This window comes from Myotis yumanensis, unplaced genomic scaffold (genome assembly GCF_028538775.1).
Source record: "Myotis yumanensis isolate MYYU_CA2020_CCGP unplaced genomic scaffold, mMyoYum1.0.hap1 SCAF_3, whole genome shotgun sequence".
In the NCBI taxonomy this organism is placed as follows: domain Eukaryota; kingdom Metazoa; phylum Chordata; class Mammalia; order Chiroptera; family Vespertilionidae; genus Myotis; species Myotis yumanensis.
This window is the reverse complement of record NW_027223754.1, coordinates 124,729,556-124,753,013: the sequence shown is the minus strand read 5'-3', so window position 1 is coordinate 124,753,013 and position 23,458 is coordinate 124,729,556. Positions and strand designations below refer to the sequence as shown.

General features: G+C 42.6%; 1 protein-coding gene across 5 annotated transcripts in view; it reads right to left on the bottom strand.

The window, feature by feature from the left end:
- CEP83 (centrosomal protein 83) overlaps positions 1-23,458 on the bottom strand; it is a 135,852-nt gene that overhangs the window by 41,892 nt on the left and 70,502 nt on the right. For 2 of the 5 annotated variants that reach the window (XM_070409573.1, XM_070409574.1), the window contains exons 6-7: positions 8,262-8,513; positions 5,333-5,464 (exon numbers count right to left, since the gene is read on the bottom strand). The exons of 1 other annotated variant lie outside the window; for it this stretch is intronic. In XM_070409573.1, the coding sequence (XP_070265674.1) occupies positions 5,333-5,464; positions 8,262-8,513 (384 nt within the window). The remainder of the gene's footprint in view (positions 1-5,332; positions 5,465-8,261; positions 8,514-23,458) is intronic. 2 more of the 5 variants (XM_070409575.1, XM_070409576.1) reach the window with 2 other exon arrangements.

Genomic DNA, 23,458 nt, shown 5'->3' with positions numbered 1-23,458 from the left:
GCAATGTGTTAACCTTTGTGATCAGGCCTCAAAAATCCTAAGAAAACAAGGGATCTTTTCCTAAACAAAATGTACAATATTAAAATGCTGTGTACAATTTCAAGAGATTCACAGTTTTCTAAAGCTGCCTGGCCCAAGCTACTCTGTTTTTTTCTGGGTTTTTTTCCATGATGTTTTCCATGTAGATTATGGCTCACTGTAAATTTGCTTTATGCTTTTGACACAGCAAAATGTGAGTATCCAGAGATGACTACCTGGGACTACTAACAAAACTTTAAGAAACGCCGGCCAGTGTGGCTCAGTGGTTGAGTGTCAACCCATGCACCAAGAGTTCACTGGTTCGATTCCCAGTCAGGGCACATGCCTGGGTTGCAGGCTCAATCCCTGTCTGGAGGAGTGGAGGGTGGGATGCAGGAGGCAGCCTTTAGATGTTGATATTTCTCTCTCATCGATGTTTCTATTTCTCTCTTCCTTCCTCTCTTTCTAAAATTCAATAAAAACTTACTTAAAAAAACAAACAAAGTCTTTAAGAAACATTAAAAAATGGAAATAGTGGTGCTTTGCAAGGTTTCAGAATCTTTTAAGTTACACATACACACAGAGACATGCTAGAAAACAAAATATATAAGAAATAGAAATATAGTTGAAAAATGTATTACTTGAGAAGCTCTTGACGCAAATCCCAAAGAGATAGTATTCTTAAATTCTTATTTTTTTCAAAGGTCTCAGGCAGTATGATCTCACTAAGTTGGCTAATAAGGGTAACTCTGTGGGAAGCTACTTTAAAGCTGTCTGAATTATATGAGTTCTAAAGATCAAACACTTTGTGAGGTAAGTGGAAGAATTTACCTCACTGAATGTGAAAAACCTTTAAGAGCATCATTCTCAGACTATGTTTCGTAATATTTTTAGTGATTTTTATTTTTTTTTTTTAGAGAGAGAAGAAAGGAGAGGGAGAGGAACATCGATTTGCTACATCCTGCCTACCCCCTACTGGGTATTGAGCAGGCATCCCAGGCATATGCCCTGACCTGGGACCTCTAGGTGCATGGGATGACATTCAACCGAGCCAGGGCTTTAGTAATATTTTTTCAATAGAAAGGTAGTCACACTGACATAACTCCATTAAAAAAAGATAACACAAATTTGAATACAGCACAGGTGTTCCTTTGCATTGTAAACTACCATTTCAAGCGTTTACTAGAATTGCAAAATAATGTCGATGAAAACTTCAAGTTGCAAAGAAAACTGACAATCATGTTTGAAATATTATTTTAAAATTTATCTTTCCAATGAAATCTTTTCACATATAATATTTCAAATGAAAACTTGGCTTGTCTAAAGTTAAAGAGTGATTTTAATATGCCATTTATATGCAAAATAGACAGGCAACTTTTAGCAATGTGTATTAACAAACAAGCAGAGAAATAATACTACATTAAAATACTCTTCTTCCACAGGCAGAATAGGAGAAATCATCTACGCACTAACTCTAAAAAGAGCAACAGGGAAGGCTATGTACAGAAAAAGAAAAAAAAATCAGGGTCAGGACACAAATAAGCCAGAGAGCTCACATACATATGCTGCAAGGAAAGTATCTGGTGGTCCCCAAGAGTTAGAAACCACAGCAAAAGCCAACTTATCCAGTGTCCTAATGCTCCATCTATGGTTCAGGTTATTCCAGCAGTTCAGTTCGGCTACTCAGGTCCACAGCAGTGTTTTGAAAATACTGAATACTCACTATTTCTTTTTATAAAACTGAAAATAATTTATACCATGAGAGAACTCCCTGTATCCTGAAGTTAAGTCTTTTGCATCCATTTCTTTGCATATTTTGTCATTGAAAGCACTCAATATATATCTACTGAATATAGAAATAATTTGCTTACAATTAACCAGGAAGCAATCAAGTTATTTATTTTCTAGTAGGACTTATAGAAACTTAGTAGGCTGACAGGATTTTCAGAGATCAGCTAGAGCAATGCCTCATTTCATCTATGAGGAAAATAGATCCCAATGATATTAAGTAACTTGCCTAAAGTCATACACACAATTACTGGTACAGTGAAGAATGAAATCAGTCAATGTTCTCAAAGTTATGTACATCATTTTCTCATTTAATCATATTACAAGTATGTAATCATTACCATGATCATTTTCATCACCAGCTACTATTTATTATGTTCAATGCCACCTTTAATCTTACAAAAACCCTGTAAGGGACAGGTATTATCCCCATTTATTTATTTATTTGTTTGTTTTAAAATATATTTTATTGATTTTTTACAGACAGGGAGAGGGATAGAGAGTTAGAAACATTGATGAGAGAGAAACATCAATCAGCTGCCTCCTGCACACACGCTTCTAGGGATGTGCTCGCAACCAAGGCACATGTCCTTGACCAGAATCAAACCTGGGACCCTTTAGTCCGCAGGCCGATGCTCTATCCACTGAGCCAAACCGGTCAGGGCAATTATCCCCATTTAAAAGTTAAGCAAGTGAGAAGTCACATAGGTGGTGAGTGAGATGAATGAGTCAGGACTCAAAGGTAGATTCATCTGATTCAAAGCCCACAAACTTCTCCATTGCACTTCATTATCTCCTTCAAAATGACAGTTTTTAATTTCTAAATATATCTGAATCTCAACCTATAAGCTCAATTATAGGACTATGCTTGAATTAAAACATTTTAATAATAAAAAACTCATTGCTCAAATAGAGTAAAATGAATTGTTTCATGGCCATAAATTAAAACAGATTTGTGTATTCCTTTCCACAATAAGAACACTCTTTTCAATGGGACCAGAGTACTTACATGCTTCTGACTAACACTCTCTGCTTCAGTCTTCTCAAGTAATTCCTTGGCCAAGGAATTTATGATGAATATACTATTCCTTTAGATAAGTTATATATTCCTACCATGCTATAGTAAATCCCTTCTGGTCTGGGAGCCATTTTGTTTTTTAAGATAATTTTACATATAACTCTGCTATGATAGAAAATACATATTACTTCACTGATTTAGTAACCAGTGTTATTTCCAAGTTCTTAGCAATGCCAGAAGTACTATTACTATTGCTAGCTAATAGCTATATATATAAAGAGGTAATATGCAAATTAGCTGGGACGCCGTAACAGTCACGACTGCTCAGGAGGAGGCTGCGTGTACAGGTGGGTGGGAAGGGACTGTGTGCATGGTGAGGCAAGCCACGAATGGCGCAGGCCAAGAGCGGACACACACACAGGGGGGCCTGTCCGAGCCGCCACGGCGTGGCTGGAGCAGACCTGGAGTGGACACACACACAGGGGGGACCTGCCCAAGCTGCCGTGGCGCACCAGCAATCCCGTCTCTGTGCATGAACTGCAGAGGGAACACCTCTTCTCTCAGCTCATTGGCTAAGCTCCCTGTATGCCACTTGCAGTGTTCTTGGTAACTTGGGTAATAAGAATCCAAGAAGGTGATCTAGGGTTTTCCACCTCACTCCTAGAGGAAAAAATGAAGGCCCGCTGCTGGAGGGGCTAAGAAATGTCATATCCTGCCCTAGCCGGTTTGGCTCGGGGGATAGAGCCTTGGCCTGCCAACTGCAGGGTCCGGGATTGATTCTGATCAAGGGCATGTACCTAGGTTGCAGGCTCCTCCCTGGCTGGGGCCCAGGTCAGGGCTCATGCAGGAGGCAACAATCAAAGTGTCCCTCTCACATTGATGTTTCTGTCTTTCCCTCTCTCTTGCACGCTCTCTAAAAATCAATGGAAAAATATCCTCAGGTGAGGATAAAAAAAAAAGAAAGAAATGTCATATCCTATGGAAGAGACATCTTGAAAATGTCTAAAGAAAGTTGCCTTTTTTTTCATGGTGAAGGGACTGGAGTCCATGTTGATGAAAACACCTTGGCGGCTGCGACAGCCGGCAGTGGCAGCAGCAGTGGGGTGATGGGGGTGGTGCCTTGCCCTGATTAGCCCGGTCACCTCCCGCAGAAGGTGGCCGGGGGGAGCGGGCCTAAGCCATCAGTAGGACATCTCCTGAGGGCTCCCGGACTGTGAGAGGGGGCAGGCTGGACTGAGGCACGCCACCCCCCCCCCCCCCCGCAGTGCACGAATTTCATGCACTGGGCCTCTAGTTATGATAATAACAGCTAATATTTGGGTGATTATATACTAAATCTTATGCCAAATGCTTTATGCATAAATCTCATTCAATCTTTGTCACACTCTATAAAGTAAATATTAGTCTCATTTTAAATGGAAAACAAACTTTTCAGAGAGAACATAAATTGCTGAAGGTCACAGAACTAGAAAGTGGAAGAAGTGAAACTTGAATCCAGTCTGTCTGACCCCAGAGCTGATATTCTCATTCACTACTGTAGTCTATAAGGTACTTCTAGCGTTGCTATTCTTTCTGGTTACTGGATTCCTTATATATGTATCCTGCATTTGAGGGGTGATGGAGGATCTATAAGTTATTGAGAAAATCTGTATATAAAATGTTCAAACCATTATATTATTTTTTAAAAATATATATTTTTTTAATTAATTTCAGAGAGGAAGGGAGAGGGAGAGAGACAGAAACAGCAATAATGAGAGAGAATCATTGATCGGCTGCCTCCTGCATGGCTCCCACTGGGGAATCAAGCCTGCAACCTGGGCATGTGCCCTTACAATTATATTCTTTTTAAATAACATAAATGCAGGTGCTACTGCTAATATTAATTTATTAATTTAACATTTATTATTGAGTGCCTTCTGTGTGCCAGCACTGTTCTAGGAGCTGGAGAGACAGCAGTGATAAAAGCAATGTCTCAGCTCTGGAGCTTATATTTGGTTGGGGTAAGGGTGTGGGAAAGAAAAGGAGAGACAAATTATATATCTATATATCTATACCTATATATCTATATCTATATCTATATCTATATCTATATATATATTAGATGGTGTTAAGAACTATGGAGAAAATAAAGCAAATAAGGGAGATTGAGAGGGCAGAGGAAGATGGAAGAAGGTATTGAACAAGGTGAAGCCAAGGAAAGCCTCTCTGATAAGGCAACATCTGAAAGAGATGCAGAAACAAGCTAAGTAGATATGTGAGGGAAGACCATGCCAGGCAGGAAGTAAGGAAGAAGAAGTAAGCTTGCTCAAAGAGTAAGAAGGCCAGTGGGGCATATTCACAGTGGAGGTAATAAGAATTGGTCAGATTCTGCATATATCTGGAAGGTAGAATGATAGCATTAAAAAAGATCTTAATATAGAGGACAAAGCTATTTAAATGTAAATTTTCTTTGTCATTATACAGTATCAAACATTCTAAAGAATAAAGTAGAAACGTAAAATGACTTACTTTACTGCTCAATGCATTTATTTCCCGTTCAGCTTTATGTAATTTAGTGATTAAAACAGTATTTTGTTCATTGCTTGATTGTAGCTCTTTTTCCAAGCGTTCAGCATGTAGTTTAACTGACTGTTTTTCAGCCTTTTATTAAAACAAAGTATTTCATAAATTTGTTCATAACTTTTCACAATTACATCAAAATAAAGTAAGCACTATTTAAAATATATGTGTAATCCACTACACAAAATTAATCAAAATCTCAACACCTACCAAAGAAAAAATATTTTTCTCAAAGTATATAGTAGAATTCAAATGAAAGATGTTTGCTCCAAGAAATATGCAACAAAGACATCTGGAACAAATATATATCAAGAGCCACCAATGAAATAAAACTCATATATTTATCTGGTGAATGCACTCACTTGATGCCTACTTATTCTTATTGCTGACATAATTGGAACAAATATTTTTGAGGGTTCCAAATCTATAGTAGATATAAAAAAGCATATTAGAAATAGAAGACAGGGCTCATTTATAACAGTAAGAACTGAAAATCTAAAGTCAATGGAGTTTTTTTAAAGAGAGATATAAGAATTCAAAATCCTTAACTAATTTGTAGCCTTTGGTAGCATGGGCAAAGAGCTCAATAGCTCTTGACCTCATCACATAATAAAGATTCTTTTTTTTTTTTTTAAATATATTTTATTGATTTTTTTACAGAGAGGAAGGGAGAGAGATAGAGAGTTAGAAACATCGATGAGAGAGAAACATCGATCAGCTGCCTCCTGCACACCTCCTACTGGGGATGTGCCTGCAACCCAAGTACATGCCCTTGACCGGAATCGAACCCGGGACCTTTCAGTCCGCAGGCCGACGCTCTATCCACTGAGCCAAACCAGTTTCGGCCATAATAAAGATTCTTAATGAAGTCTGAAGTTGTCCAAAAAATTCTGGTTGGTAATACAGTACTCTTTAGTTAGGGAGGGAAAACTAAATGCTTTCTTAAAATAGTCCTACTCAAAATAGTTAAAATAAAAATTGCTTGGCGTTTAAAGGATAAGCTTCAGCTTTTATCGCATTTCTTATATATCTTAAATATAATATAAGGAGTGTATTCAAATAATTCAGAAAAAAAACCCCTACTTTCCTCAAATATACAATAATACTTTCTGGGCTCACTGATAGCCAAAAATGTCAAAGAAGAAAGAAATGCTGCTTTCATGTACTTATTTTCATTTCACCTGACAAAATTAAATATAGGCTCTTTTGAAATTGTCACAAATGAACTTCCCATCTTTTTGTCATCATTTAACTTGTCCTGAAAACAATCACTCTAAATGACCTCAATGAAAAGTTTCACACTGGAACCATATGCCATATTTAATTACAATCATCCACTTATTTGTCACTGTATAAATACATTAGGGACGAAAGGATGGAACATAAAACATAAGCAGTATCATTCTGAATTGTCTCACATCTAAAGACCAACAATACTGACAACTTTAGTTCAGGACTAGTAAATACTATAAAAAGTTTCATACACAAAATAAAAACATGACTTCTCTTCTAAACATATCAATACTCTCCTGGTACCAGTTTGCTGGCTGGGGTGGAGGGGGATGGGGAATCACTTTTGTATTTGAATCCTAGATTTTAATTACAAGCTAAGTGCCATTAATTTCTTTCCAACTCAAGTCATTTCACAACTATCTGAATAAAAAACCACCACACTTTGGACTGCTCAAAATAAATCAAAACAATTAAAATAGTATATTTGCTACATGTGAGGTACTAAGAACTAGGAGGAGTAAGCATATCTGAGAAGACGGTGAAAGGGTCCAGAATATCTTGCCACTGTGGCATAAAAGTTATTTTAAACTGAAAACATTTGGAAATCAACAGACATTTTTTTAAGGGAGTTTTTTCTCTCAACTCCTCTTATCTGCCTAAAAACAGAGCCTTGGAAAAGAATGTAACTGTTATAAATTCCCACCCCAGGAGTTTCATAACTAGGGAAGACTCACTCCTATCACGAGAAACAAAAAGTCAGCATCAGGATAAGAAACCCCCTACACAAGACATTTTCACAAAATTGTTATATCTCCCATCTACTTCCCTAAGGGCACCTTTATCTTTCCAAAGTGCCCTTTCTTCCCTTCTCCCCACTTAAGATGGTATATAAGCCCCAAATTCTAACTGCCTCTTTATGACACACTTTTTTGTGAATCCCCATGTGCATACATGAATAAAAGCCCATCTTTTCTCTCACTAATGTTTGTTGTCAGTTTAATTCACAACCCCCAATCACTGAACCTAAGAGAATGAAGAAAAAGTTTTTCTTCAACAACTGAAATCAAGAATTTTTGGAGAGTCCCTCTAGGAGTATCAGCCTAGGGTCTGCCAGCTCTTATTTCTCTCTAATGAACTCAGGAAAACAATTCAGTAAAGCCTTATGCATTAGTAGCCAAGTCAAATTTTATTACTCTGGTAAACTCCCATAGATTATATAAGTATGGTATTTCTGTTTAAACAGGTCTTATGATTTTAAGATCTTAAATCCCAGTGTAAGGAAATAACCATCTAGAAAAAAATAGTTCCTTCTGGTTTGAGATCACTTTAGTCTTCAGAAACTCAAATAAATTTTGGGGGGTTTTGCATATTCTACTCTGTGGCATTACAAGAGTTAAATCATTTAAGATAGGTGACTTGACTCCCAAAGAAATACTGCCTTTATGTATGTGGCAGCATATCCAATGCTTATGAATCAATAGCTTTCATCTTTACAAAAAGTATATACTCTCGTGATTCCACAAATGCATCAGCATTATTAACTTGATGAGCATATATTTATGCTCTAAAAATCAGAGGCTTGTCAATGCACTTTTTAAAAAGCGTGCCGTACTTTTTTTCTACTGGGAAGCAATTAAAACCTTACCTCCAGGGATCTGATTGTAGCCTGCATCTCAGTCAACTGCTGCACCTGAATTCTTTGGACATTTTCTACCCGAGAATCAGAATTCTCTTTTTCAGCCCTTAATTCGGCTACTTCAGCCTCTAACTCTTTCAATTTCTGAACCAAATGGACTTTTTCTCGAGTAAGTTGCTGCACTCGTTTGTTATCTCTTGTGGGATCAAGACTAAGCAGCTGATCACGTAGTTCTTCTTTATCTTTCTCCAGTCTTGCAATCTAATAACAATTTGAAAAAAAGCACACAACTTTAAATTATTAAATTTTCAGTCATGAACATGCATTACAAGTTAGTAAATTAAAATTTATAACTGCACAATGTAAAAAAGAAAGCTTAGGTAATGAAATGAAGTACCAAGAAAAAAACATCTAAAATATCACATTCTTCATTCTGACTCAGCATGGCTCAAATGTGAGGGCAAGTACCTTGTCCTATACTCCCCATGGTGTCTAGCACAGAGCTTCATCAGTTGCCAAATAAAATTCAAAATTATAAACATCTAGAAGCCAAGTGCACGAATGCGTGCACAGGTGGGGTCCCTTGGCTTGGCTGGCGATGAGGGCCATCTCGCCCAGTCCAGATTGAGACTGCAGGAGGTTGGCTGGCTGTGGGAGATTGCCTTGGGAATGTACTGATCACCAGAGTGCAGCTCCTGCATTCAATGTCTGCTCCCTGGTGTTCAGTGTGCATCATAGCAACTGTTTGACAGGTCGTTCAGTCCTAACGGTCGCTTAGGCTTTTATATATATAAACTAGAGGCCCGGTGCACAAAAATTTGTGCACTAGGGGATGGGGGGGTCCCTCAGCCCGACCTGCGCCCATTCACAATCCAGAACCCCTTGGGGGATGCCCACCTGTCAACTTAGGCCCACTCCCCGGAGGATCAGGCGTAAGCTTGCAGTCAGATATCCTTCTGGCAGCCAGGGAGCCCTCGGGGGATGTCCGACTAAAGGCTTAGGCCCCCCAAGGGATCAGGTTTAAACCGTTAGTTGGACATTCTTAGTGCTGCCACGGAGGTGGGAGAGGCTCCTGCCACCACCACTGCGCTAGCTAGCCATGAGCCAGCTTCTGGCTGACTGGCACTCCCCATATGGAAGTGCACTGACCACCAGGGGGCAGCTCCTGCATTGAGCATCTGCCCCCTGGTGGCCAGTGCACATCATAGCAACCGGTAATTCTGTTGTTCAGTCAATGTGCATATTAGCTTTTTATTATTATTATACTAGAGGCCCAGTGCACAAAAATTTGTGCACTGGGGGTGGGGTGGGGGGGAGCTGGGGGGGGCTGGGGGGGCTAGGGAGAGGGGGTCCCCCAACCCGGCCTGTTCCCTCTCATGGTCTGGGACCCCTCGGGACATAACGACCTGCTGGCTTAGGCCTGCTCCCGGGTGGCAGAGGGCAGGCCCAATCCCTAGGTGCAGCCCCTGGTCAGGCTCAGAGCAGGGCCGACTGGGGAGTTGGAGCGCCGCCCCCTGTCATGCACAGGGCAGGGTGGATCGGGAGGTTGTGATGCCACCCTCAGTCACGCTCAGGGTAGGGCCGATTGGGGGGTTGGGGCACGGCCCCGTCACACTCAAGGCAGGGTCGATAGGGAGGTTGCGGCACCACCCCGTCACACACAGAGCAGGGCCGATCAGGGGGTTGAGGCGTTGCCCCGTCACTCACAGAGCAGGGCCAGTCAGGGGGTTGGGGCGCTGCCCCCTGTCACTCACAGAGCAGGGCCCATCAGGGGGTTGGGGTGCTGCCCCCTGTTACTCACAGAGCAGGGCCGATCAGGGGGTTGGGGTTCCATACCCTGTCACATACAGAGCAGGGTTGATCAGGGGGTTGGGGAGCTCCACCCTGTCACGCACAGAGCAGGGCCCATCAGGGGGTTGAGGAGCTCCCCGTCATGCACAGAGCAGGGCCGATCAGGGTGTTGAGGAGCTCCCCCCTGTCACTCACAGAGTAGGGCCGATAGGGGAGTTGGGGCACCACCCCCTGTCACACGCAGAGCAGGGCGGATCAGGAGGTTGGGGCGCTGCACCCTGTCACACTCAGGGCAGGGCCAATGGGGAGGTTATGGCTCTCCCCCGTCACACACAGAGCAGGGCCGATCAGGGGGTTGGGGCGCCACCAATGTCACACTCGGGGCAGGGCCGATGGAGAGGTTATGGCTCTACCCTGTCACACACAGAGCAGGGCCCGTGGGGGGGGGGGGGGCTGGGGGGGGAGGTTGGGGCGCAGCACCCTGTCACACACAGAGCAGGGCTGATCAGGGGGTTGGTGTGCTGCACCCTGTCAAACACAGAGCCACAGGGCAATCAGGGGATTGGGGAGCTCCCCCAATGAGGCACAGAGCAGGGCTGATCAGGGGGTTGGGGCACCTTCCCCTGTCATGAACAGAGCAGGGCGGATAGGGAGGTTGTGGCCCCACCCCCTGTCACACACAGAGCGGCAGGGCGATCAGGAGGTTTGGGCGCTGCCCCCTGTCATGCTGATCGTGGTGCTGGGAGCCTCGCTGCTCTGCTGATCCCGGTGCCGGGAGGCATATTACCCTTTTACTATATAGGATAGAGGCATGGTGCATGAGTAGGGGCCAGCTGGTTTTCCCTGAAGGGTGTCCTGGATCAGGGTGGGGGTCCCCACTGGGGTGCCTGGCCAGTCTGGGTGAGGGGCTGAGGGCTGTTTTCCGGAAGCGAGTGACTGAAGCTTCCAACCGCTCCTTGTTTTCTTTTTTTTTTTTTTTTTTTTTTATTCTGGGCCAACTTTAGCTCTGAGGCCTCACTGCTGAAAACATTGATACAAAGTTTCGGTCCGCTGGCTTTCAGTCCGGCTGGTTTCTGGTGTTTTGTTTAGCTTCTTATTTGCAACATAGTACATAGTTGCTTAGAGTTGCAGCTAAGAGGCCAGCAAGTGAGGTGGGGAATGTTGGAGTCCGCAGCAAGCAAGCCTCATGCTCGCTTCAGTACCTGGCTGCCGGCCGCCATCTTGGCTGACAGTTAATTTGCATATACTCACTGATTAGCCAATGAAAAGGGTAGCGGTCGTACGCTAATTACCATGTTTCTCTTTTATTAGTGTAGATAGGATGTCCCTATTTCCCCCCTTTTGCCCCCTCTACCCAGCTCTTGCCCCTGACTTCTCTCTGGCCATCACCATACTGTTGTCTGTGTCCATGGGTTGTGCATATATTTTCTTTGGCTAATCCAGGGGTGGGCAAACTTTTTGACTCGAGGGCCACAATGGGTTCTTAAACTGGATCGGAGGGCCGGAACAAAAGCATGGATGGAGTGTTTGTGTGAACTAATATAAATTCAAAGAAAACATCATTACATAAAAGGGTACGGTCTTTTTTTTTTTTAGTTTTATTCATTTCAAACGGGCGGGATCCGGCCCGAGGGCCGTAGTTTGCCCACAGCTGGGCTAATCCCTTCTTTAAATTCACTTCTTTAAATTTTTATTTTCAGATAAGTGCTTATAACTGCACTATTATATATTTTCTATTATATCATTTAGAATTAAGATATTTTTTAATTGAACCCTTGTAAATTTTAGCAAAACTTAATAAATTATGCTAGAAGAAATTAGGATATTTTTCATGTAATACAGATACATTTTAATTAATATTTTTTTAATTTTTTAATATTTTAATTTGAAATAATCTCATATATGTAAAAAAAACTATAAAATACTACAGCATATTATATGTACCCTTCACCCAATTTCTTAGGTGTTAATAATTTAAACATAACCATTATACAACTAACAAAATTTAGAATATATTTTTCTTATAATCTCTTTAATGTTACTTAATCCATTTACTTTGTTTTTGTTAATCTTCACCCAAGGATATTTTTCCATTGAATTTTAGAGAGAGTGAAGGGAAAGGGAGAGACATATTGATTGGTTGCCTCCTGCATATGCTTTGATAGGGACTGGGGATCAAGCCAGCAACTGAAGTACATGCCCTTGACTGGAATCGAACCTGGGACCCTTCAGTCCACGGGCTAATGCTCTATCCACTGAGCAAAAAAGGGCGGATGCTTAATTCATTTACTTTTCATCTATTTGTGTCTTTATATTTAAAGTGGGTTTTGTTTTTGATTCACCTCATAATCTGTCTTTTAATTGGTACATTTATGTCACTGACTTTCAGAGTGCTTACTGTTAGAGTTACTGCCATATCAGGCGGCTTCTGGGGCTTCTGGGTCCTGCCCGCCTTGCCGCCCAGGACCCGCTGGATGGCGGCGCGCTGGCGGCTCGCGCTGTCCCACCCTGCCTGAGTATGCAAATTAGCCGCCATCTTTGTTGGCGGTTAATTTGCATATCGCGCTTATTAGCCAATGGGAGGCGTAGCGAAGGTATGGTCAATTACCATGTTTGTCTATTATTAGATAGGATACTATAAAATAATTATTAAATATCAAGTATTTAAAAAATTAATCAGAACATTACAGGGGCCTATGCAAGATCAATATGCTGTTTACTGCTATGCTTTTCCTCATGTGACAGTAATGCTTGGGCTGTCTATACTAATAAGGCAACTTAATTCACAAAAAAATGCTGCTTGTCTATATAAATAACTACAGATGTGAGTCATTACAGTTTTTAAATGATAGCTGAGAGTTTATTAAAGCCCTAATTGTAATGACAGTATAGTTCCTAATTCTCAGATTCAAGAAAGAACTGAAAGTCATTAACCCACAGCATTTAGAAAGGTCACTGGGGAACGTGTAGAGCAGAAACACCAGTGCTCTTCTCATTCATGCCAAGCATCACTTCCAGACCCCCCGGGCCTCCCAATAAGTGGGTTTCAAACTGCTTCCTAACCTCTGAGGTACACTGGAGGCCTCTCTCCTCTAGGAATGAGGAGGAGGCCAAATAATCATGGTAAAACACACTTTCCTTTTCCTGATCTCCCAAACTATCTGTACCTACCACCACCACCACCACCACCAAACCTTTGTAGTTAACCAGAGCTCCTCTTTTTAGTCTCCTTTCATATATGAGATTTCTTCAGATGATTCAACTTAAAGGATTCCACAGTGGTTTTTTTTTAAGTTAGAAACCAGTGTTGTAAACATCACCAGGAGTTGTTTTGTAGCCAGGATGAGCTTAGAAGGCTCCCTCTAAGCCAAAAGGATTTAAAGTAATGCTATGCAATCTAGGCAAAAGTGGCCCAAGAAACAACTGATTGCTCACTTGGCTACAAATGAACATAAGAAGTGTGAGACCTACACCCCAGTGCAGAATCTTCTCCTCATCTGTAAAATGAGAGGTTAGACTGGAGGCCCTCAAGATCCTTTTCCGTTTTAACATGTAATCATTCCAATTTTGTTTCAGGTATGCTGAATTAAAGATGTCAATGAGAAATATAGGTAGAGCTATCTAGCAAGCAAATATTATTTTCCAGAAAATAAAAATTATTTAGAAGGCAGCTGTACAATTCAGAGTCAAGTCCCCAAAAGCCCAACTAATTAGTTCCCTCCTATTGTTCCTCCCACCTTTTACATATAAACATTGTCCATAGGGTTTGGTTTCCACCATTTCTTTTTCCATTCAGTTCCTTGTGTGACTCAGTGCAAGTCACTTTTTCGCTTTGCCCTTAGTTAAAATGAAAGGCGTGGGATGGATTATCTTTAAGGTCCTATGTAGCTTTTGCATAAGGTAACTCATCTAGCTCAGGAGTCAATGTATGACTTAGATTCAGATAATTGTGCCTTTACTGAGTACTTTAGTGAGTGCTGAGCTGAGCTGAGTGTGCTACACATATAACTGCATTTAGCAACAATACTTTTTCTTGTAGTCTGCATATTACATGAGGTCAGACAACTAATGTTCTTGACCAGCTTGTTTCCTGCTTTACTGCTTTCTCTAGTAGTTTGGAGGGGCATGTGTGTGTGATAGCTGAAGAGGTAACTGAAGCTATGGACTGAGCTGACTAATGGCAGAATTAGAATTATTAGACCTCACATTTACAGCCCTACACCAGAGCTCATTATCAAATCATTCCAACCAAAAGTGATGACCACTGCCTCATTTCTCTGTTCACTTATTGCCATGCACCTGGCAGTTCTGGGTAGTAAAGATACATCAGAAAACCAAGCACACAAACAAACACAAAACCTCTGTTCTCAAGATGGTTCTATTCAATCACTGCTGTGACACCAAACCTGTCCCAGTCATCTGGGCACAGATCTTGGACACACTCTCAGCTCGTGTCTTTTCCTCCACTCTCAGTCAGATTCACTTGTCATCTTCATTGATATCTTTGATTTGCTGTGCTCTCAATCTTTTCTCTAAATTTACAAAAGGCTTTGTTTAAATATCTCTTTTATGACATTTATTCAAATCGCCCTGTGTTAGTTACTTCCATGCTACTTTATTCTCTTTGAGAATATAAAAGCTTCCTTGACAGGTAAGATGATGTATTAAACAATTTTACTTTTTAAAAACTGTTGAAGTTAAAGAAGCAGAACAGAAACAGATCAGGAACTAGAAATACATAACTGTTGATCTTTACAATGGATGGTAGCACCACTCTAATTCTCTAGGGCACCCAAAGGAAAAGGTTGTGTATCTAATTACTACATCTTATAGCTAATTATTCCATCGGTCTTTGTTTATATTATCTTTATGATACAGCATAGAGATATAGCTAAGAGTACAGAGTCTGAAATCAAATGACCTATTTTTTTTCTTTCAGAATTTTAAAGATATTGCTTTACTGTAGTTGGGCTTATATTATTTCCAAAAAGAAATCTGTTGCCATTATCTTTGTTCTTCTGTACAAAATATCCTTTTTCTCTGGTTTTTTAAAATTAAATTTTTATTTTTAGATAGTGGTAGGTTCACATGCAGTTGTAAGGAATAATGCGGAAAGATACTGTGTGTCCTTAGCCTAGTTTACCCCACTGGGAACATCCCTCCCTCTTCCATTTTCTGGAAGACACTGTGCAGAACTGGTTTTCTTTTTTGTTTGTTTTTTTAACCACTTGGTAGAGTTCTCCAATTAAATCATTCTTTTGGGGAATTTTTAAATTATGTATTTAGTTTCCTTAATAGGTATACAACTATTTAAATTATCTATTTCATATGGGCAGAGTTATGGTAGTATTTGCCTATTTCATCTGTGTTTCTCAAATTTATTTTGGTAGAATTGTTCACCTCTATATAAGCTAATAAGAATATCTTATTACACTTTTGATGTCTGCAAGGTCTGTAGTGATAATCTGTATTATTCCTGATATAGGTAATCTGTGTCTTTCTTTTTTGTCAGTTTAGACAAAGTTTTGTCAACTTAATCTTCTCAAAGAAACAGCTCTTTATTTCACTTTTTCTCTACTGTTCTTGTTTTCAATTTCTTTGGTTTCTGCCTGTATCTTTCTTGTGTCCTTCCCTCTGCTTGCTCTGGGTTTATTTTAATCCTTTCTTTCTGGGTTAAAGTAGGAGTAGATTATTAATTTGACACTTTTCTTTTCTAATGAATGTACTTAGTGCTATAAATTTTCCTCTCAGCACTGTTTTACTTGTGTCCCAAATGTTTTAATATACTGCATTTTCATTTTCACTCAGGTCTATTTATTTTTTTAAAATAGTTTTCTCATTGCAACTTCTTCTTTGGCTCATGAATTATTTGAAGTGTGTCATTTCATTTGAAGACTTCCCTGCTACCTTTCTGTTATTGATTTCTAGTTTAATTCCATAGTGGCTGATGAACTCACTCTGTATAATTTCAATCCTATCTAATAAAGAGGGAATATGTTAACTGACCCTCACACGTTGCAAAGATGGCAGTGCCCACAGCCAATAAGGAAGGAATAAGCTAATTGAATGCCCCACCCTCAAAGATGGCAGCACCCACAGCCAATAAGGATGGAATAAGCTAACTGCCCCGCCCTCAAAGATGGTGGTGCCCACAGCCACAAGATGGCAGCACCCAGTCCCCTCAGCCCTGCTGGGACGGAAGGCACATGGCAAGGCCGGGCCCGCCCACAGGCAGGTCCAGCCACTCCATGTGCCTGCCTCCGGAGTCCCCCAGTCCCCTCAGCCCCACAGCCACTCAGGGCCGGCCGAGGTGCAGGTAACCAGGGCCGGCGGAGGCTTGCGCTGCCGGCAGTGGCAGCAGCAGAGGTGTGATGGGGCGTCACCATCCCGTGATCGCCAGGTCACCTCCTGCACCGGAGGGCTCCCGGACTGTGAGGGGGGCAGGCAGGGCTGAGGGACCCCCACTCCAGTGCATGAATTTTCATGCACTGGGCCTCTAGTTTTTATATATTTGTTGCTGAGCTGGTGTGACTCAGTGGCTGAGTGTCAACCTATGAACCAAGAGGTCATTGGATTGATTCCTGGTCAGGGCACTTGCCTGAGTTGCAGGCTCGATCCCTGGTAGGGTGCATGAGGAGGCAGCCTATCAATGTTCCTCTCTAATCAATGTTTCTATCTCTCTCTCCCCCTCCCTTCCTCTCTACAAAAAATCAATAAAAACATACTGTTAAAAATTGCTAAGGTTTATTTTATAGCCCAGGATTATGATCTATCTTGGTATATGTTAAGTAACACTTGAAAACAATGTATTTAGGTACTCTTATTGAGTGGAGTGTTCAATAAATGTTGACTAGCTTCTGTTGAGTGATGGTGTTGAGTTAAGATGGAGTCATAGATGGAGTTATACATGCCCCCCCAAACTACTACTAATTACTATATAATTAGCCTTCCTAATTTTCTAATTGATCAATTGTTAAGACAGGAGTGTGAAGTCTCCAACAACAATTGTGAATTTGTCTATTTCTCCTGTTTAGTTCTATCAGTTTTTATTTCACATATTTTGCAGCTCTGATTCATAAACATTTAATATTCATTGTCTTCTTGGTGGACTGGCTTTCTCTCATTATATAATGTCTACCTCTGGTATTTTTCTTTGAAGTCTACTTTATCTGATATTAATATACCCACTCCTGTCTCTTTTAATGTTTGCATGGTATATCTTTTACCATCTATTTTCTAAATACTTATATAATTTTAACACTTGGATTGCAGGAAACGAGTTAAGTCGGCTCGCGTGAATTGCGCGTACTCCGCGGGAGCCGTCTTAACTCGGTTCATATAGATTTGCGGTGGAGTGCGGGAAACGTGTAAACTCGGGCCGATTGTAACTGCGTATTACCAAATATTTGTTTGTTTGCCGTTCACAAAGATACCTACCTGCGTATGCGAACCGCCATCTTATATTTTGGCGGGAAATTCACCCGACACCGTAGTGATATTTGAAGTTTCTTGGAGATAGCATATAGTTGGGGTTTTTTATTTTTAAAATCAACTCTCTAAATCTGTGTTTTGATTGGTATATTTAAACAATTTACATTTATTATGACTATTAATATGCAAAGGGGTTTTGTTTATTTTCTTTGTCCTGTCTTCCTGTGGATTACTTGAACATTTCTTAGGATTCCATTTTATTTACCTATAATGTTCTGGTTATACACTGAGTGGCCAGAGTATTATGACCACCCCATCAGTACTTCGTTGGGCCACTTTTTGCCTTCAATACTGCAGCGATTCTTCTGGCTTTGATTCCACGAGATGTTGAAAGGTGATGTGAGGAATCTGACACCATGCCTGATGAATAGCACTGTCCAATTCTGTGAGATTTGATGGTTGTGGAATCAGCTGCCTGATGGCTGTTTTAACTTCGTCCCACAAATGCTCAATTGGATTGAGATCTGGTGATTGGGGGGGTGGGGGGGGCACCTAAGCAGGGTAAAGTCTCCCTCATGTTCTTGAAACCACTCCTGCACAATACAAGCACCGTGGAATGGCTCATTGTCTTGTTGGAAGAAGCCATCTCCATTGGGATACACCATCAATATGATAGGATGAAGTTGATCAGCAATGATACTTAGGTATGTTGTGCTATTCAGACGTTGTTCCACATGAATTAAAGGGCCCAAATCATGCCAGGAAAACATGCCCCAAACCATAACACTGCCCCCACCAGCTTGAAGGGTTGTAGTCATGCATGTGGGGTGCATGCTTTCATGCTGTTTCCGCCAAATTCTCACTCTGCCATCTGCATGATGCAACTGGAAACGTGATTCATCGGACCACATGATTTTTTCCAGTGCTAGACTGTCCAATCCTTGTGTTCCTGTGCGAATTGGAGATGTTTTATCTTTGTAATTGCAGACAGCAAAGGTGTTAGAACAGGCCTTTGGCTTCCATATCCCATACGATGCAGTGTATGGCTAATTTGCCTACAAACATCAGGTGGTCATAATAATCTGGCCACTCAGTGTATTTTTGTATAGCTTTCTTAGTTGTTGCTGTAGGTATTACATTATATATACACTAGAGGCTTGGTGCACAAAACTCGTGCACGGGGGAGGGGAGGGATGTCCCTCAGCCCAGCCTGCACCCTCTTGCAATCCAGAACCCTTTGGGTAGGGTCCCTAGGCCTGGCCGGTGATCAGGGCCTATCAGGGCTTTCCTTCCCCCAGCTGCCGGCAGCTGGCCCCACCCCAGCCGCTGCTACTGCTTGCCATCTGTGTGGTGCTGCCCCCCATTCCCCCCCCCCATTCCCCCCCCCCACACCAGTCGCCTCCCTCTGTGGGCGACACACATGGGGTGCGATTGCTTGGCTGGCCTGGGCCTCCCTCTGTGGGGCAATTGCTGGCCGGCCCACACACACACCACAGCGCTGCCAGCTGGGTGGCCTGGGCCTCCCTCTGTGGCTGCCAGCCGGGTGGCCTGAGCTTCCCTCTGTAGGGCGATCGTGGGGTGATGGCAGGGTCTCCCAAAAAATCGCATCGCACCTGCTTTGGCTGGCCTGGCGCCAGTGCGTATCACAGCATGGTTGTCCAGAAGGTCATCCGGAGAGTCGTTCTGCTGTTCGGTCGTTCAGTCAATTTGCATATTATGCTTTTATTATTATATATAATTTATCATGGTCTACTGGGTTCATTTTATCACCTCAAGTGATATATAGAGAAACTTTACCACCTTTTACATTCCCTTTTCATTCCTTATTCATAATATAAATGTCTTAATTATTTCCTCTATACACATTTCAAGCCATATCAGACAGTGTTATAATTTTTATTTCTAAAATTAAACGCATTTTAAAAAATTCACTCAAGAAAAGAAAATCTATTGTACATACCCAGTTTTACTTACTGTGTTCTTTTATTCTTCTTGATGTTGTGGGGTTCCTTTTTTTTTATTGTTTTCTTTCTGTTTAGAGAATTTCCCTATGACATTCTTTTGGATAGGTCTACTGGCAACAGATTCTCTTAGTTTTCCTTATAAGAATGTCTTAATTTAACCTTAATTCCTGAAGGATATTTTTGCTGGATATAGAATTATGAATTGACATTTCTTTCCTTTCAGAACATGATAATGTTATCACATGTCTCTCTAGCCTCTATGCTTTCCAATGAGAAATGTCTGGGAATTATAATTAAGGTATCATTTTTCTCTTGCTACTTTCAGTACTTTTTTCCTGTCTATAATAATAAAAGCATAACATGCTAATTAGACCAGACAACCTTCCAGACGAAGCTGGGGCTGCGAGGGAAGCCTGGGTCCTGGGTGCCTGCCGGTGGCCGTAGGGAAGCCTGGATCCCGGGTGCCAGAGGGAAGCTGGTGCCAGCAGCCAGGGGAAGGAAAGCCTACTCTTGCACAAATTTCATGCATCAGGCCTCTAGTAATGTTTATAAATTGATGTCTCTTACTGTGGATTTTGTTGGTTTGATCCCATTTGATATTCACTCACCTTCTTGAGTCTATATGGTGTGTCTACACCAAAGTGGAGGGTGGGTTTCAGCCTTTATTTCTTCAACTATATTTTTAGCACTGCCCTCTTTCATTTTTCCTTTCAAGGACAAAAGTCTTAGATCTTTTGTTATATTCCCACAGATAATGAGGCTACCCCTACTTTTTATATTTAATATGATTTTCTTTTTTCAAATCTTTATTGATGAGAATATTACAGATGTCCCCATTTTTCCCCCATTGCTCCCCTCACCACTTGGTTCCCATCCAGCTCCAGTACTTTGCCACCCTATTGTTTGTGTCCATGGGCAATGCATATCTACACTAATAAAAGAGAAACATGGTAATTAGCGTACAACCGCTACCCTTCCCATTGGCTAATCAGCATATCCTTATGCAAATTAACTGTCAGCCAAGATGGCGGCCGGCAGCCATGCACTGAAGCGAACAGGGAGGCTTGCTTGCTCCAGTGACGGCAGACTCCAACGTTCCCCGCCGGCCTCTCAGCTGCAACTCTAAGCAACTATGTTGCAAATATAGAAGCTAAACAAAACCCCAGAAACCAGCTTTCAGTCAGCCGGGTTTCAGCCAGCCGGACCGCAACATTGTATCAAATACAGAAGGTAAACAAAGGCCAGCTTTCAGCAGCGAGGCCTCAGAGCTAAAGCTGGCTCAGAATAAAAAAAAAAAGAAAAAAAGGAGCAGTTGGGAGCTTCAGTCACTCGCCAGCCAGAAAACGGCCCTCAGCCCCTCAGCCAGCCTGGCCAGGCACCCCAGTGGGGACCCCAACCCTGATCCAGGACACCCTTCAGGGCAAACCAGCCGGCCCCCACCCGTGCACCAGGCCTCTATCCTATATAGTAAAAGAGTAATATGCCTCCCGGCACCAGGATCAGTGTGATCGGGGCAGTGCCCAAACCCCCTGATCGTCCTGTGGCTCTGTGTGTGACAGGGGGCGAGGCCACAACCTCCCTATCCGCCCTGCTCTGTTCGTAACAAGGAAAGGTGCCCCAACCCCCTGATCAGCCCTGCTCTGCGCCTCATTGGGGGGAGCTCCCCAATCCCCTGATCACCCTGCGGCTGTGTGTGTGACAGGGTGCGGCGCCCCAACCCCCTGATCGGCCCTGCTCTGTGTGTGACAGGGTAGAGCCATAACCTCCCCATTGGCCCTGCCCTGAGTGGGACAGGGGGGAGCTCCTCAACCCCCTGATGGGCCCTGCTCTTTGCGTGACAGGGGGGAGCTCCCCAACCCCCTGATCGACCCTGCTCTGTGTGTGACAGGGTACGGAGCCCCAACCCCCCTGATGGGCCCTGCTCTGTGACAGGGGGCAGCGCCCCAACCCCCTGATCAACCCTGCTCTGTGAGTCACAGGGGGGAGCTCCTCAACCCCCTGATCGGCCGTGCTCTGTGCGTGACAGGGGGTGGCGCCGCAACCTCCCCATTGACCCTGCCTTGAGTGTGACAGGGGGCGGTGCCCCAACCCCCCAATCGGCCCTACCCTGAGCGTGACTAGGGGTGGCATTGCAACCTCCCGATCTGCCCTGCTCTGTGCATGACAGGGGGCGGCGCCCCAACTCCCCAATCGGCCCTGCTCTGAGCCTGACCAGGGGCTGCACCTAGGGATTGGGCCTACCCTCTGCCACCCGGGAGCAGGCCTAAGCCAGCAGGTCGTTATCTCCTGAGGGGTCCCAGACTGCGAGAGGGCACAGGCTGGGCTGGGGGTCACCCCCCCCCCCAGTGCACAAATTTTTGTGCACCGGGCCTCTAGTCCTAATATATAAAGAGCCAGGGTCCGTCACGACCTAAATGTCAGGACAAAAGACTGAACACCAGGTTAAGGTCCTGGCTACCCATGGCGGGAGTCAGTCCTGGGACCGGGCCCAGCGCAGTGGGAGTCAGTCCTGGGTCCCGGCCCGGCGGTAGGAGGGAGCTGTGGGCCCGAGCCACCCATGACACGGCAGCAGGAGGGAGCTGTGGGAACAGAGCCATGCTGCCATCAGACTGGCCTCTGGGTCCCTCCCCCCCAGCCCGCAGGCCCAGGAAACCAGAGCCATGCTGCAATGGGACTAGACCCTACCCAAGGGGTCCCGGATTGTGAAAGCATGCAGGCTGGGCTGAGAGACACCCCCGTCCAAGTGCATGAATTTTTGTGCACTGGGCCTCTAGTATGCATATAAGTTCTTTGGTTAATTTCTTCCCATCTGCCCACCTGCCCCTTCCCTCTGATATTCATCAGTCTATGTTTCCATGTCACTGGTCCTATTTTATTTATCAGTTTATTTTATTCATTAAATGCCACATTTTCAGTGAGATCTTATATTTGTCTTTCTCTGATTGGCTTATTTAGTTTATAATAAAAATCTCCAGTTCCCTCCATGCTGTCTCAAAGGATAATAGATCCTTCTTTTTTATAGCTGCATAGTATTCCATTGTGCAAATGCACCACAGCTTTTTTATCCATTCATCTACTGATGGGCCTTTCCTTTTCAATCTATTTTTTACAGTTTGTTCAGATTGGGTATTTTCTAATACACTATCTTCAATTCATTGATTCTTTTTTCTGTCCCTTCCATTCTGCTGTTGAGCTCAGCAACTGAGATATTATTTTTATTTGTTTTTAGGTCATCATATGATTCAGTTCTACTAGGTGTACCGGTTAATAATGCAGATTTTTTTTCAATAGATGGAGTTACACATATGTTGATATATATGCGATTTAATATGTATGCTATTTTGTTGTATTGACAGCAAGCCTCAAAACTTCATATGTCAAATTCTGAAGGTGTTAACATCATAGATATTTTTACGCTTAAAAATGTCGAACTTCATGCCAAAAAAAGAGCATTTGCGGGAAGTTTTAATTCATTACTTTATTTTGAAGAAAAGTGCTGCTGAAAGTTATCGTATACTTTGGGGAGCTTATGGTGAACATGCTCCATCTCAAGATACTTGTGAACGCTGGTTTAAATACTTTAAAAATGATGATTTCGATGTGAAAGACAACATCCAGGTCAACAGAAAAAGTTTGAAGACAATTACAAGCACTATTGGATGAAGATGCGTGTCAAACTCAAAAACAACTTGCAGAAAGATTAAACATTTCTCAGCAAACAATTTCCGATCATTTATAAGCAATGGGAAAGATTTTAAAGGAAGGATAATGGGTGCCACATCTACTGAATGAAAGACAAATGGAAAACCGAAAAGTCATCAGTAAAATGTTGTTTCAACGGCACGAAAGTCTTTTTTGCATCAAATTGTGACTGGCAATGAAAAGTGGATTTATTTTGAGAATCCCAAACGCACAAAATCATGGGTTGATCCAGGTCAATCATAACCATCGACTGCAAGGCCAAATAGCTTTGGAAAGAAGACAATGCTGCTCTGCATTTGGTGGGATCAGGAAGGTGTG